At 49.8% G+C, this 19,385-nt stretch overlaps 1 protein-coding gene across 4 annotated transcripts in view; it reads right to left on the bottom strand.

Moving 5' to 3' along the window:
- Positions 1 to 19,385, bottom strand: part of MACF1 (microtubule actin crosslinking factor 1) — a 1,022,862-nt gene that overhangs the window by 488,677 nt on the left and 514,800 nt on the right. For 3 of the 4 annotated variants that reach the window (XM_086955743.1, XM_086955745.1, XM_086955746.1), the window contains 2 exons: positions 18,622 to 18,837; positions 18,131 to 18,262 (listed from right to left, as the gene is read on the bottom strand). The exons of the other annotated variant lie outside the window; for it this stretch is intronic. In XM_086955743.1, coding sequence (XP_086811869.1) covers positions 18,131 to 18,262; positions 18,622 to 18,837 — 348 coding nt within the window. The remainder of the gene's footprint in view (positions 1 to 18,130; positions 18,263 to 18,621; positions 18,838 to 19,385) is intronic. 4 annotated transcript variants of the gene reach the window in all.

The raw sequence follows: 19,385 nt of genomic DNA, 5'->3' as shown, positions 1-19,385 counted from the left end.
GGCAGATCGGGCTCACACCAGGCGCCCAGGAGCGATCCGCTTTCTCCACCCCCGATGGCCACTACCACTTCAGGGTGATGCTCTTCGGAATGAAAAACGCCCCGCCACGTTCCAGAGACTGGTGAATAAGGTGCTGTCGGGGCTAGAGGAGTTCACCGCCGCCTACCTGGACGATATCGCGGTGTACAGCCTCCACTGGGCTGAGCACCTCCAACACCTCCAGGAAGTCTTGGCCGCCCTCCGCCGGGCCGGATTAACCATAAAAGCCAGCAAATGCCAGATCAGCCAAGGTTCCGTGACCTACCTGGGACACCAAGTGGGAAGCGGCCAGGTGGCCCCCCTCCAACCCAAGATCGACGCCATCATGGCCTGGGAGCCCCCGGTCACCCAGACAGAGGTCCGAGCCTTCCTGGGGCTCACTGGATATTACCGGCGCTTCATAAAAGACTATGGCAGTATTGTGGGCCCCCTCACTCACGGAATTCACTTCCAAAAGACAACCCCAGAAGGTGCACTGGACACCCGAGAGTCAGACCGCCTTTGAGACCCTAAAGACAGCGATGTGCACCGCCCCCGTGCTCCAGGCCCCCGATTACAGCCGGGAGTTCATAGTTTAAACGGATGCCTCCGATCACGGTGTCGGGCGGTTCTCTCACAAGTCAACAACGAGGGAATTGATCAGCTGGTGGCCTTCATTAGCCGACGTCTGCTGGCCCGAGAACAGTGCTGGAGCACCATTGAGCGGGAGCCCTTCGCCGTGGTGTGGGCCCTCAAGAAACTCCGGCCCTACCTCTTCGGCACCCACTTCCGGGTACAGACTGACCACCGACCTCTGCGGTGGCTGATGCAGATGCGAGGGGAGAATCCGAAGTTGCTGCGTTGGTCCATCTCCCTACAAGGGATGGACTTCACTGTGGAGCATCGCCCAGGCAACGACCACGCCAACGCAGACGGCCTGTCCCGCTTCTTCCTCCTCGGCGAGGAGAATACCCAAGAAGATGGGTGACTCTCCCTGCCTTCAGCTGGGGGGACGTGTGTTGGACCCGGCCTCGTGGCGTGGTCCCACTCCTCCCGCATGGCGGGCCCTGGACTACCTCGACCCCTGGCCTCCGGCCGAGGGCGGCACCATCCACCCTACACGAGAGCCGCCCCTCCGGGCAACTGCCGGCGCTCCCCCTTTGGAACTCGGCAACCCCTCCTCGACACACTCGGCTGGTCCGAACCCTATCCCGGACCACCATCTCAAACCCAGACTCCATCTTGGACCCTCCACGACCAGGCCCCGTGGCCTCGGCCCGACCCGGCCGCAGACCCAGCGAAGCCCCGACATCGAGGCACCACGATCCGACCAGGTGGTAAAGAGGCCACTTGACGGATCAATGGGGGGACGAGTTTCGATGGTCCTCCAACCGTCCCCCGACGCCTGGTTTCAATCGCCTCCGGCCTCCCTGGGTGCTGGCTCCACCCCCCTGCTGGGTATCTGGACACGCTCATCCCGGCCCCTCCGACCCCAGGCGCGAGGGTCCGGACATCAAAGGACGCCAGACCTATATCTGGGGCCGCTCTGGAGCAGGTCTGCAGTTGTATCCTGGAGTCGAGAGACACCGAGACGAACTCATCCACGTGGAACCCGTAACCACCTTTGGAGCCCTGCTGGCGCTGCCGCGGCTCATCCTTCTGCGAAACTATCCTTGGAGCCCTGCTGGCGCTGCCGCGGCCCATCTTCGTTGAATCCATCTCTGGAGCCCTGCTGGCGCTGCCGCGGCTCATCTTTGTTGAAACTATCCTTGGAGCCCTGCTGGCGCTGCCGCGGCCCATCTTCGTTGAAATCACCTCTGGAGCCCTGCTGGCGCTGCCGCGGCCCATCTTCGTTGAAACCATCTCTGGAGCACTGCTGGCTCTGCCGCGGCCCAACCCTGAGGAACCCCCCAGCTCGAGGATTGAGAGCTGAGCGTAGGGTATCCCTGTACCACGCTGGTACATAGACTGTCCCGCTACCCCCTTCCCTCAGAGACTAACCCTAAAAGGATCCCTGGGTCTAGTTACACCTGTGTCGCTACGATAATCTGCCTTAAAGTATTGATAAAAACGTTGAGAACATATCTTTGTGTGGTGTCCAGTCCTTATCTTAGGTACCTCCCCCTCTGCATGGGACGACTCTTGGTGGCCAGAAGCCCTTGGAAAAGCACCCATCCCGACAGACCACGCACGGAACCTGGGCGTCATCCTGGATTCCTCACTTTCAATGAACAGACAAGTCAACGCCGTCTCTTCATCCTGCTTCAACATTCTTCGCATGCTCAAAAAAACATTTCGTTGGATCCCCACCGAAACTAGGAAAACGGTCACCCACGCTCTGGTCACGAGTCGACTGGACTATGGAAACACCCTCTACGCCGGTACTACCGCTAAACTCCAGAAAAAACTCCAACGAATCCAAAACGCCTCAGCCAGGCTCATATTAGACATCCAGCGTAAAGAACATATCTCTGGTCACCTGAAAAACCTCCACTGGCTTCCCGTCAATAAGAGGATCACTTTCCGGCTCCTAACCCACGCACACAAAGCACTCTACGAAATCGGACCAGAATGCCTCAACACATGACGGTCCTTCTACACCCCCTCCCGCCAGCTACGATCATCCAACCAAGCCCTTGCCACTGTTCCCCGCATCAACAAAACCACCATGGGAGGTAGATCCTTCTACCTGGCAGCTAAAACCTGGAACTCACTTCCCACTTACCTTCGCCTTACCCAGAACCACCTAGCATTCAGAAAGCAACTTAAAACGTGGATATTTGACAAGTAATTCCCCACCCCCCCTCAAGCGCCTTGAGACCCTCTGGGTATGTAGCGCGCTATATAAATTCTTTGACTTGACTTGACTTGACATCTGTAGGGGGGTGATTGCTCACCTATTGTTACGCCGAGATATTTATAGGAGCCTTGCTCTTCCACGATTGCCCCTTTCACCAACCATTTAAACCTGGATGTTTTGGAATCCACTAAACAAACAATTTTTGTTTTTTCTTTGTTTAGTAAATCACATAAATACAACACATATTGCATTACAAATGCTATAGGTGTCACATTTGCGAAAGTTATAACTATTGGCATTGTAAATGACAAAGCAATTAATTTCGCTATTTTCAAAAACAAAACAAATAAAACATTTGTCATTTACAATACCAATAGCCCAAACTTTCTTAATGCGAGACCTATTGCATTGCAAATGCTTGTTTTGTTAGCACGGGGAGATTAAGTGATTTGCCCATAATCCCAGGATGTTGAGCGTCCCAGTCGACCGCTCTAGCCGTTAGGCCACAGGATTGCCCTTGTCTGTTTTTGTTATGCCTCACCCCTTCTTTGCTACACTTTGCTGGTTGTTGCCTACATACTGATTATGATAAAGTGACCAATAAAGTTGTGCCTAATTGCTGTCAAGGCTGTGTTAGTATATTTGCAAATGTCTACCCTTCTCCATTTTTATTGAATCATTTGGATAGACTTGTCACCCATGAGCAAATTGTTACCGGATAACGGCCGTGTTTGTGTCTACTACGTCTTTGTACATTGCCTTGTCTGTCCGTATTAATTGTATAGTTATTGCTTATTTGAGTGCTGCTTCTCATGATGACATAGGCTCCCCACCGTGAAGTATGATCCTAAGGAAACCGATGTGTGATTTTTGATTTAACGTAGATTTCGATTTTTATTTTTCCAAACGCTAACATCGCCCACAGGCACACATATATGCAAGTCAGGAATGTGCGTCTCTGAGGCCTGATAATTCACCTATTTATCACAGCTTCATTTTGGTTATACTGCATCACACAGACATTCTTTTCCTAACGTGCTTCTATTTTTAGTTTTTGCTGAACGTGTTATGCCAATACTAGTCATATACATCACAGTTGTCCATCGCGAAGGATTTAAGATCTTCCATAACTGTTTGTGAGTCAATGACTAATTTTTTACATCTGCTCGTTTATTATTTTTGGCCTGTTCTTCCTTAATTAAAAACGTTTTAAGGCACCTTAACATCCTTTTATTGTTGGTATTGTGTACTGTCGCTCGGGTCCCTTAAGCTACTGTAGCTAGACAGACACAAACGTACTGCCTTCCTGTCGAATACTGAAGTAACAGGCATTAGTAAATGCATTAGGTTTCGTCTGTTTAATTAATAATGAGCTGTTTTTTGTTGTAAGTTGTAGCTTGCAGCGTAGTTGTACAATATACGTTATAGAAGGTCTGTTAAAGTGTTATGAAGCCTTTATGTACAAAAAGGCAATATTTTGTGCTGTTACTAGTGGTATATTGCAGGTAAGTAATAGCAACATTTTAAAAAATGAAGGAAGGAAATAATATAATTTATTGATGTAATAGCAATATTATGTGTTTAGAGGAGTTCTGACAACTGTTGTGCCCGGTGCCACTGCATCTGCTGCACCATTGAAATCATGGCCCTAGGGCCTGCTAGATAACTGCACTTGTGACTGCCTGTTTATAGTACAATTTAGCGATATTCTGTGTTTAGTGAGATCCCTAGAGCATTAGGCTCTGCTGCCACTTTACCTTCTGCACCATTCAATTCATGACCCTGTTGTCTGCAAGATAACTGCACTGGAGACAGCTTGTTCAGTAGTAAGAGCTTTTGGTCCCCGAGCTTCTGCACCTGCTGCACCATTCAAATCATGACCCTATTGCCTGCTAGATAAATGCACTTGCGACAGTTTTGTTTAATAGTAAAATCTAGCAATAATCTGGGTTTACTGGAGCCCCTAGAGCTTTTGGCCCCAGTCACTACACCTGCTGCACCATTCAAATCAATTCCCTTTTAACTGCAAAGTAACTGCAATTGTGTCTGCCTGTACAGTAATAAAATATAGCAATATTATGTGTTTAGAGGAGTTCTGACGTCTTTTGAGCCTGATGTTCCTGCACCATTGAGATCATGACCCGGTTGTCTGCAAGGTAACTGCACTTCTGGCTGCCTGTTCTGTAGTTAAATATAGCAACACTCTTGTATATTAACTTTGTTAAACCCGCATTATAATGATGCTCGCTATGTTTAAAAAGTGCATGATACAGGTTGCATTGACTTCTAATCCATTAAGATAGATGTTCTATACTCTCTAGGTATTATATTGGTTACTCACTTCAACATATGTCATGTTCCTATGCTGTACTCCATGCATATTGTACTTATCTGCATTGTTTATTTTTGTGTACTTGTTTTGTTTGTCTGAATTGCCAACGAATAAAATAAATAAAAAAATTAAAAAAAGGAAAAAAAAAAATAGAATTTGATCAGAACGACCAAATAAATTAACCGCTTTGCTGCAGCCGGAATTCCCCAGCACTGCTGAGGAATTTGACGTGTGCGAGGTTCGGACAGCCCCCAGACGTCCTCCGCACACGCTCACTGGTATGTCAGACGGCTGGGGGCTGTCCGACGCACGGAAGAGGTAACGTTGAAAAAATCAATCCGATAATGCCTACAATGTGCAAAGAAAGGCACTGAGTCATGAATAGGAAATGCCACAAACGTTCTAAGGCTATAGCATCTTCGTTACACAACTAAGTAATAAAAAGCAAGCATTCCAGCATACTGTTGAAAGCGGTCTGCCTTTTCTGTGGGAAGACATCTTATCTTGACAGTGAATGGGGCTTAAACAGTGGGAACTGCTTTATAAGTATTGTAAATGCGTGCAGCCAGGGTAAGTAAAAAAAAGAAAAGTTCCACACAAAAGCAGATGAACACAGCAATTCGGCTTGTGGGAACTGGTAAGAGCTCCCTTAAGATACATTAAATACAAGAGATTTCACAAGCACAGTGCAAGCGCTGTGCAGGTGAAACCTAAAAGACGTGCACTGGCATTGGATTTATGTATAACCCTAAGAGATGTCATTGCACTAGCAACTCTTATTTTCTATATCGGTATCAGAGTTTTGCTAACAGACCCTTTGTAGTGAGATGCATATTAACATAATTTACTTACTAGTGAATTTATCGCCACCATAAACGCTAAGTTAAGACTTTATTCTAATTTTACATTCCTCCTAAGTAAAGTCTAGTCTAACATATTTCATTCTAGCGTGCCATGTTCTGTCCATGGTTTTGGAAGGTGATCATTATTTGAGTGTAGAAATGCACACTTGAAAGCTCCCATTTAGTGACTAGGCCAGATCTCTTCTTGAAATTCAGCATTCTCAACTAGGCCACACATGCACTCACACTTGCAATTCATCACAGCAGCAATAAGCGCCTTTTCCTACTAGTTGCTAATTAGCCTCAAAACAGTTATTTGCGTTAGATGCGATCAGTTTGTATTTACAGCTTATGCGGGTAGCACATAAGTCCTGGTAAATGTAAATGTAAATGTATTTGAGCTTGTAAAGCGCACTGCTACCCGTAGGTTTCCTGGCGCTGTATAACGCTGGGGAACCTGTCCTGGCTTTCCCTGTGAGATGGTCCCTATTGGGCACCCTCAAGGTGAAGCCAGGCATCCCCGGCGTTGATGGGGCCGTTTGTGGAGATTAAGCAAGCTATTGCCCAGAGTTGCTGAGTGGAACCCATGGTTAGAGTGACACCGAGGCGAGATTTATTGAGCCCGCTGGCATTGGCCCAAACACCCTGCCGCGTGTGGCACCCTCAGTGAAATCCCATACATAGTCGCCTTGCTGAACTAAGTGTCATATCTTTGCCAGCCCAGACATGAAAAGTTAGCAACATGAGCCGTGGTGATTACTTTCTAAAGCACTGGCATGTTATGAGTTGCACTTTATGTATTGCTTGAAAGGTCCTCATTCAATTCTTAATAAAAACATTTTTTTAGCCCCTTCCGCGCTGTGCGAATTTTTGCGCTGTGCAGGGGGTTTAATTAGTGGGCGGGATTTGGACAGCTCCTGGCTGTCGTCGGCACACGCCCACCGTGACGTTGGACGGCCAGCGGCAGTCCGAAGCACACAAGGGGTTAAATAACATTAGATTTATATTTCATCATAATGGTCTTCGTATTAATTACAGCATGTTTATACCACAAACCATGGATCGATATGGAATGCTTTCATCCCTTTGCCAATTACTTTTTCTGCCAAAAGCGTTACTTTGGGAAATAGTGAATGGTGACTTTAATTTCACAATTTGAAGGGTTACCTAAATTTGGACTTCAAATATGTAATTGAATTACTGACTTAAATTCTGAAGAAAAAAATATGTATTCATTATGGTTAAATTGAACACGACCACAGAGATCATTTACCTTAAGTAATAAGATGTGGTTTTTTTTGCTACTTGTCAGATCTCCCATTATAATTAGATCTCCTTTACACAAAGCTTTTAGCTGTTTGTTTTTGAAGACCTATTGTGGACTGTAAATAATACTTGAAGCGGAGTCTGCCCACTGCTCATCCACCATTGGTTGGTTTTCTTTTCAGTGTCATTTGCTTGTTGTTTGATCAATTATTTTCCTTCCACTTGTTTGTCCCTCCCGTTAAGCATAGCTTCGTTAACAACGTTTTCTTCAGCTAAATTGTATACTTTCACTGTTTACATTGCTTACATTTAGGAAAATACTTTTTCTCTTTCTGCACTCAATTTGGGTGGGGGTGCATGTTTCCATTTTTCATGCACTCATACTGCATCCTCTTCAAATCCCAACTCCACCTGTCCATGCGCTGTGTTCCCTGGCCATTGCTTACCCTTTCAGTTTTTAACTCTCGCCTAGGCAGCGCTTACAACCATTTTCAAGGACTGTCCCATTTACATGCGTTCTTACTCAGAGCTTGTGAGCACTATTTATTTCTTTAGGAAGGAACACTGGAGACCAGTGCTTGTGGTTTACAGAGCTCTGTTGTAAACAGGGCTGTAAACCTTGCTCTTATCTTGCGACATTTGCTGTGCATTCAAAACAGGTCTGTTTTGGCTGCAGCTGCCTTCTAGTTTTGAAACGTGCTGCCTGGCAGGTTTGACTGTAAATATAAGTGAGTGATTTCCGGCCGTACAACTGACACTGCTATAACTGTAGCACAAACTCTACTGTTAGCATTTCAGTATTCTTTACCCTTCTTTTGATGTAAAATGTATTTAAAGTACAAAATGAATGGCCAAAGTAAGAGGACTTAATGTTTGTTTAAAGTTCGCCTAAGCCTACTTTAATCCATGATAAAGCAAAACAAATAAATAAAACAACACTTATCCTTCGTGCAGAGCGTTTTTCGAACTCGGATAATGTCAGACGCAGTGGCCATTATCTTTTTAGTCATGCAGATCCAATGCTGAACCCTTTTACTGCAAGCCAAAGGCCTTGGTAAATGATAACAAAAAGCTAATTTTTGGCATTGTCTCCCATCACCTCATAAAACAGTTTGTACTTCTCAAATGGACACTGTAAGTAAATAGCAATTGAGAATTCATTGGGCAGTGAACACTGTCAACAATGCCTATTTAGCCTTGAGTACACAATGCATGATAGCTTATGTGCGAAAGCAAGGCATGTCGGTTTTTTAAAATTAAAACGTCATTAATTCTTTGAAGACATCTACAGTTCTTTGCTCTGCTGTGACAGTGTGTCTGGAAACTGGTGTCATAAATAACTGATTCCACAGAGAATATATATTGAGCCACGATTTGTACAAAGCAGTCTATTTAAACAAGCATTTTCAATGCAATAGGTCTCACATTTGTTAAACGTTAGAGTGGACGTTAAAAATGACAATGTTTTCTACTTTTGCTTTTTTACACCAATGGCAATTGCGCTATGAAAGCATAATTACTCCACTGCAAATAAAAAAACAAAAGTAAAAAACATTGTCATTTACAACGCCAAAAGCTCTAACTTTAATAAATGCGTGACCATTTGCATTGCAAATGCTTGTTTCTTTTCCAAAACCCACTTCCTTGCCTCCTCCAAGATGAAGCTTTATCTGCAATTTAGGCATGCAGTCATTCCGCTGCGTTCATTTACAAAAAAGTGGGAGGGCTACACAAACGCAAAGTGCCCTGCGGGCCTTAACGTAGATGAGACTGATCTCCATGTGATATTTTTCTGCCGGGGACACAGGAAGGCTAGGACGCGATGGCTACTACAACTTTGCAGGAACTTGGGGTTGAGACATTTTCGTAGCATGTATCGGATTTTAAAATCTGACACACGCAGGCCCATTGTTTTTTCAATTTCACGCTTCTTATTTACCTTGTGGTGCACGCGCAGAGCCATCTTAAATAAGTCTCCAAAAAGGATTGACATTTGTCTATGATATACAAGATGTTCCTTTCACAAATTGTATTTATCGGGTGTTCTGGAGATATTTGAACGATTTCTTAATATGCCTGTCTCTGAAGTGCATAGACCTCTCCCCCTAATTTATGTGGTTTTATTTATGCACTGCATTGATAACTGGAGGCAAATTGCCGGCCGTGTAAATCTTTTTATATCTTACTTTTTTTAGTCATTACTCAATGTGTAACAACATTTTTAAACTTGTGACAGAAAATGGAGCAAATATTCGCTTGGAACTAGCCTCTAAATGCACATACACTTTATGCCCTGTTCTACAGGATGGCTGATGCCTTAGAATGTCGTCCAAGAGCGTGGAATGTAAATCCTTTTGCCTTGCATTTTATCTATTGTATTTTATCTAATTTGTAACTAGTTTTCAAATAGTGCTTTTATGACCGTTGTGCCGCAATAAAGTTTAATGAACTGGACTGAAAATATAATTACTCCACTGCAAATAAAAAAAACAAAAGTAAAAAACATTAATTTACAATGCCAACAGCGCTAACTTTAATAAATGCGAGACCTATTGCCTTGCAAATGCTTGTTTTAAATATTTCTAGTGATTGTTTCATTCTTCTTAGTGGTTTAAAACCCCATATTCGGGGCGTGGCCAAGATGGCGGGGTGAGCGGACGCTTCCTCCCGCAGCTCCTCCAGCCCGACTAGGCTCGAGCCCTTTTCTTCAGCTTTTCTCCCCCCGCTGAGGCTCAGCGGACGAGAGGAGTGTGGCGGAGCACCTGGAGCACGCATTGATGTCACTCTGACCCTGATCGCTCCGGTGGAAGCGCCTCAAATAACCGATCGAAGATCGAGGGACGACGGAGCGCACGGGAGGCGGAGCGAATCGGAGTGCGGTCCGTGAGCCTCGGCCAGGCCTAGTGCTGAAAGTTGGCGATCTGGGTGGAGGACGTCCCGGCGCTCGACGGAGATCGGAGGAGAACTACAGGCTGGGGGGCCCGATACACGGAGGACTATGGTTGCGCGATTTGGCGCTCGGGCTTGAGGAGGTGGCACCCTGCATGGCGAGGGCCTCGGCCCCGGAATTGGAGAGCGACCGGCCTGACATCGGGGACAGCTCTCCCGATTCCTCTAAGTAATAGTGCAGTCTCGGCTGTGGAACTTTACGGATTGCCTGGTTTCTGGGGTGCCCCGGTGGTGTCGCCGGGTTCGGGCGATCTCCTTGGCCCTACCCCGCCGCCATTTTGTCCCCGAGAGGACGGTGTCGTGGGCTTTCCCTGGAGTCCCTGGACGGCGGATTCCTGCGCCCTCCGCCTTTGTACGGCTGGCTCCCTGTGAAGCGCATTGGCCGGGACCCCCCCAGCATAGGTTCTAGCTGCCGTCCCGATTGGGCGCCCGCGGCTGGTGGTGCCCGGACTGATCCGCCATTTTGTCGTCTGTGACGCAGCCCCCCGGTTCTGCCGGGTGCTCCCCATATCGAGGACCCGTTAGTGGTTGGACATTCCCCGGAGCAGACGGGCCCGTGCCCACTTTTCAGTTGAAGCGCTTGGAATGGCTGGAAGAGGTGGCTCGAGGAAGGGGGACCGTACCCTTCCGGACATGCTTGGCAGAGCCCAACAGCTACGGGACAGGACACAGCCGTCGCCGGGGTCTTCCCGGGCGTCGGCGGACGCATCTGGAGGAGAACCCCCTGTCACAAGATCCTTCATGGAGGAGCTGTTCAACTCCCTCAAAGAGGACTTCCAGACATTGAAACGGGAGGTGGCTAGCGAGGTCCGGGAGGTCCGAAGGGAAGTGGAGGGCCTCGGCGAACGGGTCGAGACGGTGGGGACGGCGGCCCAACGCCGGGACGATGAGATTGTCCACTTGCAACAAGACGTTCTCCGCGAGCAGTGCGTTGAGCTCCAGGCCCACTCCGAGGACCTTGAGAATAGGTCAAGGAGGAATAACATTCGAGTGCGGGGTGTGCCGTCTGCGGACGAAGGGACTGACCTGGTGGGCTATCTGCAGGACCTGTTCCGGGAGATCCTGGGGGAGGCCGCGGATTTCCCTGTCCGCATTGATAGAGCTCATAGAGTCGGTCGACAGCGCCAGTCTTCGGCGCCCCCCCCCCCGGACATCTTAGCCTTCCTGCCCGACTTCCCGCTGAAGGAGCGCATCATGTCTGAGGCCCGCAGGCGACAGCCACTGACTTTCCGGGAGCGGCCTGTTGCGCTCTACCAGGACCTGTCCGCCATCACCCTGCAGAAGCGCAGGTCCTTCAGGATTGCTACCGACTTCTTGCGCGAACAGGGGACGCCGTACTCCTGGGGGCACCGATTCCGCTTGATCTTTCTATGGAACGGAGTGCTGCATCAACTACGCTCCTTGCAGGACTTCTGCGGCGTCCTAGGGCTCACGGCAACAGAGGAGGATGGAGCTACGCCGTCGTGGAGGCGCTCAGAGAGAAGGGGCCGACGGAGATCAGCGAGGAGACGTTCAACGGCGAGCGCTGGGCGTCCTGATTCCCCTACTATCAGAGCGGACATGGCCGGTGCCTTGAGGGCGGCTGCTGGGGACCTGGCCGGCTCCAACAGTGTGGCCTTGACAGCCTAGACTCACTCCGGGGGGAGACGCACATAGCTTCTTCAATGCCAGGTTTGGGGCTGGGGAGGGAAGGGGGGAGCGGGTGGAGGTGAGTGGCTGGACGTCCACTTTTCTACTTTCTACGGACTTGCCCGTTTTGGGGCTTGACTGAGACAATGGGTTGTTTGAGTTGGGTTTTGGCTGGTTGTCGTGGGTATGTTTGGGGTGGGGTTGGGAGTTGTTCTAGAGTTGGGGAAGTCCCGTCCGATGTTGTCCATGCCCACGCCTGGCCTGCTCTGGCCTGTCCCGCGCTGCCGCCCCGCGCCCCCCACCCCCCGGTTCCCTCCCCGCAGCACTGCGTTCCTGGTCCCTGGGAGACATGTCGTCCCTGAAGGTGGTGACCCTTAATGTCAAGGGTTTGAATAATCCTGTTAAGCGCAGGGCGATTCTGTCTCTGCTTGAGGGGACACAGGCTGACATTTGCCTTTTGCAGGAGACCCACTTGTTGTCCCGTGACTGCCATAGATTGCGCTCAGCTAAGTTCCCCACCCAGTTCTTCTCCTCTGCAGCGACCAAGACCGCGGGGTGGCCATTCTCATAGCGAGCTCCTTTAGGGGGGAGGTACTATATAAATATGCGGAGCAGAAGGGGAGGCTTCTGGCAAACCGCCTCCGTCTGGGAGGCATAGCGTTTACAGTTGGCTCTGTCTATAGCCCGAATGACCACCAGGAACGCTTCTTGGACTCCGCACTGGTGGATGTTACTGCCTCTCCCGACCGACATGTTATCCTAGGGGGGGACCTTAACATCGTCTTTGATTCCGTATTGGACAGGTCGGCGCAGCGGTCTCCGCAGACTGGAGAACTCTCCCAGGCTGTGAAGGCCCGGATTGCGGACATGGACTTGCACGACCTTTGGCGCTCCATGCACCCCACAGATAGGGACTACTCCTACTTTTCGCATGCGCACCGTACCTATGCGCGGTTGGACTACCTCCTGGTTAGTGGGCCGATGCGCGCCGCCGCTACGGAGGCGGACATTGGGGTCCTGACTCTGTCTGACCATGCGCCGGTTACTGGCGGGTTTGCATGGCCGGCGGCCTCCCCCTCTCGGGGGATGTGGCGCCTCAGAGACATCTTTTTACACAAGAAGACGGTGGTGAAACGCATTGAAGAGGTCATACGGGATTATCAGACTCACAATAGTAATGCCGACACTTCACTGGCGACACAGTGGGCTGCATTGAAGGCGGTTCTTCGGGGGGAGTTCATCTCCATCTCCTCGGCCGAAAATAGGGAACGGCAGCGGAAGAGGGATGAACTGACTGTTCAGGTTCGAGAGCTTGAGCAAGTCCACCGCCGCATGGGTGCTCCGAGGGTCTGGATAAGCTGAAAGCGGCAAGGAAGCTCCTGTCGGCGCTGGACCTGGACAGAGCAGAGTACGCTGCTCTGCGCTTGAAGCATGCCTATTACACTGGGGGGGACAAGTGCGGCAAACTCCTGGCACATCGGCTCCGGGTCGCGCAACAGCGGAACGTGGTGAAGGAACTTGTGAGTACAGACGGGGTGGTCGTCTCCGGAGATGAGGAAGTGGCGGAAGCCTTCTGCAGTTTTTATGAGGCGCTGTACGCTGAAGAACCTTCCTCTCAGCAGGACGCCGAGGAATACTTGGAGTCGGTGCCCCTTCCGGTGCTGGATCCCGCTCAGGCGGAATATCTGGAGCGGGATATTCACGTTGAGGAAGTGATCTCCGCTATTGCTCGGCTGAAGCACGGGAAGGCCCCGGGCCCGGACGGATACACGTCCCTGTTCTATAAGACTTTTTGCCCGGCTGTGGCCCCTGTCTTGACTCGGCTATTTAATTCCTTCTCCGACCCGGGAGCCATCCCACAGGATCTCCTGAGTGAGACGGTCTCGGTGATCCCGAAACCCGGGAAGGACAGAACGTTATGCGGCTCGTATAGACCCATCTCGCTCTTAAATGTCGACCTCAAGCTATACACAGGGATTCTGGCGTCCAGACTGGCCCTACACCTCCCCGGTTTGGTTGAGGCGGACCAGGCGGGCTTTGTGCCCGGCAGGCAGACGGTCGACAATACCAAGCGGGGGACGCACGTTTTGGAGAAGGCCTCGCGGGTCCCGGGAGAGCGGATGTTGTTGGCAGTTGATGCGGAGAAGGCCTTTGATAGAGTGCATTGGCCATATCTCGAGCTAGTTCTCAGGAAACTGGGAATTGGTGACAAATTCCGCACCATGGTCTTCAACTGTTATAAGTATCCCTCGGCGTCTGTGCATGTCAACGGACGCAGCTCCCGTGGTTTTGCAATCGAGCGCGGCACGAGGCAGGGTTGCCCCCTTTCTCCACTCCTGTTTGCTCTCTACATGGAGCCGTTCGCTCAAAGGATCCGCCACAATCCGGACGCTATTGGGATCAGGATGGGCCAGTATGTCCACACGATCAGCCTCTATGCGGACGACGTCCTGCTGACCCTGGATGACCCTAGGAGGTCCTTGCCCGCCTGCATCCAAGAGTTGGACGCCTTTGCACGGGTAGCCGGCTTCAAAATGAACATGAGTAAGTCGGTGGCTTTAGATGTGTCTCTGGCTGCGGACACTAGGAGGGACCTCCAGAGGCTCTTCCCTATGCAGTGGTCTTCATCCCTAGTATCATCCTGCTAGCACCCACGCTGCCAGCGATGGTGACGGCCAATTACACTGCTCTCAGTAAAAAGATCAGGGAGGAGCTTGGCCGCTGGAGTAAGGGATTGCTGTCCTGGCTGGGCAGGATCGCGGCGGTTAAGATGACTGTACTGCCCCAGATATTATACCTTTTTCGCGCCCTGCCTCTTCAGCCTCCAGTGGGCTGGATCCGGCAAACGCAGGCCGACATCTCCCGCTTTGTCTGGCAGGGTCGCAAGCCACGTATGAAGAGGGTGCTCTCCACGCTTGCCCCGGAGGCGGGGGGCCTTGGTATTCCGGACCTCCGTAAGTACTTTCAGGCGGCGCAGCTACGATACCTGGTGGAGTGGAGCAGGTGGGAGTCCGACAAACACTGGCTTTTTCAAGACCAGGCGGTGGCAGGCCGCACCCTACAGGAGGTTCCATTTTTGCGCCGTGCCCATCGCCCCCCTAACCTCAACGCTTCTTTTGTTACGCGGGTCCCCTTGAGGGTGTGGGATGCGGTCTGCGAGGCTCGGGGCCTTACCACCTTCCCCTCACCGTTTACGCCCATAGTGGATAATCCTGACTTCTCCCCAGGGACGGAACCGAGCGCTTTTTCCCATTGGAGGACGGCGGGTTGCAGGGCGCTCTTCCAGGTCTATGGGCCGGAGGGCGTGGTTCCCTTTCAGCAGCTTCGGCAAGACTTCGGCCTGACGGAGCGGGACAGACTACGTTACATGCAGGTCCGGCACTGGGCCCTCCAGCCTCAGGTGCGGGACACCGCCGATCGTCAAATTACACCGTATGAGCAGTGGCTTGTGACCCGAACCTCTGACGCTAAATTGATCACTGATCTTTACAAGCATCTACAACCCCCGCCGTTCCACTATTATAACCCAGGGAGGGAACGCTGGCACAGGGAACTGGGTAGGACTCTCAGCCACAAGGAATGGGACCAGATCGCACACCGGGCACGACACTCTGCTTACTATACCGGCCTTACGGAGACATTTACCAAGGTGTCCACGTACTGGTACTACACCCCAGAGAGACTGTATGAGATGCATAGGCACACTGACAGGGCGTGCTGGAGAGGTTGCGGACAGGTGGGGACCCTCTCGCATATTCTTTGGGATTGTCCCTTGCTGTCCGCCTATTGGAAGGAGGTTCTGGATGAGGTGGATAAACACTTTGAAATCGAGCTCCCGCGCTTTCCGGCGTATGTCTTACTAGGCCTTCCTAACGGCTTAATGTACCCACTGAAGTCCCGCAGGGGCAGGCAGATCGCAATCGCACTGGGGTCTGCGGTCCAGAATATCCTTATCCATTGGCGCACCACCACTGTCCCCTCCATTACGGGTTAGTAGCATAGGCTCTGGCACGTGTTGGGAATGGAGAAGCTGTCACTCACGGTGGCGGGGGAGGTAGACCAATTTGATGAGCTGTGGCAACCCTTCCTTGCGCTGCTAACCACCGAATTCAGGGAGCTCACCTGCCCGAGGTACCTCAGGCTCTTGAGGCTGACGCCGCCGGTGACCCCGGCAGAATAGGATGAGTGGGAGGCGGGTTCAGGGGTGGGGGGGGGGGGGCGCCACTTGTGGGCGGGTAGTATTAGTACTGGGCTTTCGGACGGGGGGGTTGGGTGGAGTTGGGGAGTTGTTTCCTTTTACTTGGGGGGGGGGGGGGTTCCGGGAGGGGACGGGTTGTTCTTTCTGGGTTACTTTCATTGCTCGCCCTGCTTAGCTTTGGGGTGATGGATATATGCAGAGTGGAGTTATATGTTTCCTTTTGTATTTTCATCTACCGATGCTTCTCCTCTGGACTGTCGAACTGTTCCTTGAATTCGCCCCTGACATTGTGTCTTTCTTTTTCTTTATTGTACTGTATGTAACCCTAACCTCCTGCTCCCTCCCCCCGTATTCTTTTGTCTTAATAAAAATGCTTTAAACCTAAAACCCCATATTCATAAATGTGTGCAGTAAAGTGCTAGATTTTAATGCATTTTGTAAACACTGGAAATATGTGGTCTCCAGCACGTGTTTGTGGTACTGAAATGCATAAACACTGATAACTGATTTTCCTAATTTGTGTTAACACCGAAAAAATACCTGCTGTGTTTCACAAGAAATGAAAACAGAAAGCTCTTGGCACAGTTAAGCACAATATCTTTGCAGTGCTTTATGTGGCAATGTGAGGAAATGGTTGTACAACTTCACCATGTAAAACACTTACCAACCCCTTTAGGACTTTGGGGTTTGTCATAAAACCCTCAGCTCAACCCTGGGCTCGGGAGATGACCTCTCCTTGAACAGGACATGGCAGGCACAATCCCTCGCCACCAGGTGCAGTCCTCATTGGTGCAGCCTCTCGTTGCAGGTCCCTCCGTGCAGCAGGGCAGTCCTCCTTCCAAATTGGTCGAAGTCTCAGTGCGAGGTGTGCCCCCTTTATGCTCATAACATGTCCTCGGGTAGGATAAAGTTGGAGTGATAGTCTGCATACCTCAACATTGGGGCAGCCCTCCCCCATGGTGTTACACAACAGCCCTTCAAAGGCAACTTCACCTTTGAAGCCTGACTTTTGCGGCTAACACGCTAGTGGCTTCCTGCAGGAGGGAGATAGAACCTTACTGGCCTGCAATCCCTCATTGTTTTTTTCCCTAAGAGTCATTAGAACATCTCTCAAGGAGGGCAGGAAGCTGTCTCATAGAGGACACTCCATGTGTCCCCGGGAAGGCACAAGAGTTTTAGAGGCAACCAAGTGGCAGCTTTGCTAAAGCTGCCCATTGCAACATATTACGTTAATTTAAAACTGAGATACCAGTCAGGCTAAATGTAAATGTTTGATACCTTCAAGTGCTCTCTTTGGTCGCAACGTTTAGGAGTTAGAACAGCTGAGGGGTCAGCCTGTAACCCTGTACTTACCGATTGGGTGACCAAGACTTTCCAAAGTAAAACAGCTGTTTTGCATGTAGTACTGCCAAGACATGTAAAGTACATGTCATGTCTGTACCATAAGTTGCATCTGGCCTTTAGAGCTCAATAGGCCTTCTAAATGGGGGACTTACACACATGTTCAGGGGGAAAGTCGTCGCTTTGCCATTGCGTTCAATGGCAAAGACGAGCTAGCAATGCACGTCTACTCTACAAGTCTGCAGTGGCAGACTAGAGGACTTGCTTTATTTGGGGGACTTCAACAGTGACACAAACAGTGCTGCAAGCCCTGGCGGACCTCTCTAACTTCCATGTCCTGAGTACCAGGGTACCATTTACTAGGGACTTAACAGTAAGTTAGCCATTTCCAATTGGGTACAGCCAATTCGCCATACACTTTAGGGCACGGAGGTCTGGTTAGCAGGACTCAGTGCACTTTCAGAGTCGAAAAACAACAGAATCAGTTGAAAACCTGAGGGTGACCATACAAAATGATTCATTTCCTTACATTACACATCTGTTATCCATAGTTCCCTGCACACAGGCTCAGGATCTGGATACCATTCAGGATCTCACCTAAACAAATTCCTTGTTAGCCCAGACCTATTGTCTTCATGATCCTACGTCTCGTTCAACTGGAGCTGCTGCAGTCCAAATAAGTAATTCAGTGGGTTACCTTACCAGCCTGCAGATGCACCCAATGCTGATTAAAATGGTCTCTTTCAGGGCCTCACCTCATAAAACTGCTGAAGCCCCTCTAGATTGACAGTGTCTGTGGCATCCAGGGAACGTGCCGCTTGGCTCACCCGCTCCTGCATAGCCTGCAGTTCATTTAGAAGTCTTTGCTCCTCCATTTGAATTTTAGCCTTAAAATAAAAATAAACATGGTGAAAAGTGAATAACCAACAGATAAAACAGACACAAGGTTGTTGTGAGGCAGAATGAGAAAGTTGGGTGCTAATATATTCAACTATCTTTATGCATGGACTATCACACACACACCCCAGCATAATGCAAAAGCCCTCCATCTTGCAAAACCTCCAAAAGCACACCTCCTCATAACGATATCTCACATGCACTCCCCCAAACCATGTCCATGACATGCAAACCCCATGTCATGAACACAACGTCTGATTCTGTTGTAATGCAAAGCTCTGAAGTCTACGGGATCTTCTTCATATTTTCTGCTAGGGCTCCACTTGAGCACGCCCATGGCGGCCCTCACCTTTTCTGCTTGGGCTGCAGCACAGAGCTCCTGCATCCAGGTCTGCGAAGCCTCCAAGATGGACTTAAATGATTTCTGCAGGTTATTTGCATCTTTTTCTAAGGCTTTCAATAAAGGCGGAGGAACATCATAAGGTTGGATGGACAAAATTTGATTGACAACATCCAGCTCATGGTGCACAGGGAGAATGAGATGCTCCAGCTCAAGCCTCAGCTCCTGAAAAGAGGAAAGTGGATGTGAAGGAGACGCATGGAACTAGCAAATACAACAGCAACACCAACTAGGCCAGTCTAGCCCATCTGTTCATACACAGGACAAACTATCCTCGAATAAGTAAACTGCAGTAAGTAAACTTTAGCATGCCAATTCTATTATGCCAAACAGAGCTACTCTGTTCCACTACATCATATGGAATCAGATTAAGTAATGTCGTTTTTTCTACGGTGGGTCAACTGAAGAACATATTACTCACTTCTGCTAACAATCTACCTACTTGTAAATTAGTTTCTTCTTTAATCTCCTATGGGAGTCAGACTGGATCCAGAACATTTTAAATTGCTCTCATGTGCCAACAGGTGGCTTAACAGCTCCGGGATCATTCAGAACATGATAGAGCCATATATGGCGCCAATCTGGTGCACTGACGTCAGTTTACCATCCCTTTTTTCCATGCCAACAGAGACATGAGCCTAGGCTGATATTGACAGAAAACGCAGTTTCAGAACTAATTATGGACCATCTAAAAAATGGCAAGACTATTCAAC

This window comes from Lissotriton vulgaris, chromosome 2_1 (assembly GCF_964263255.1).
Source record: "Lissotriton vulgaris chromosome 2_1, aLisVul1.2, whole genome shotgun sequence".
NCBI lineage: Eukaryota > Metazoa > Chordata > Amphibia > Caudata > Salamandridae > Lissotriton > Lissotriton vulgaris.
Note: the sequence above shows the minus strand (reverse complement) of the source record. Positions and strands in the feature narration are given on the sequence as shown.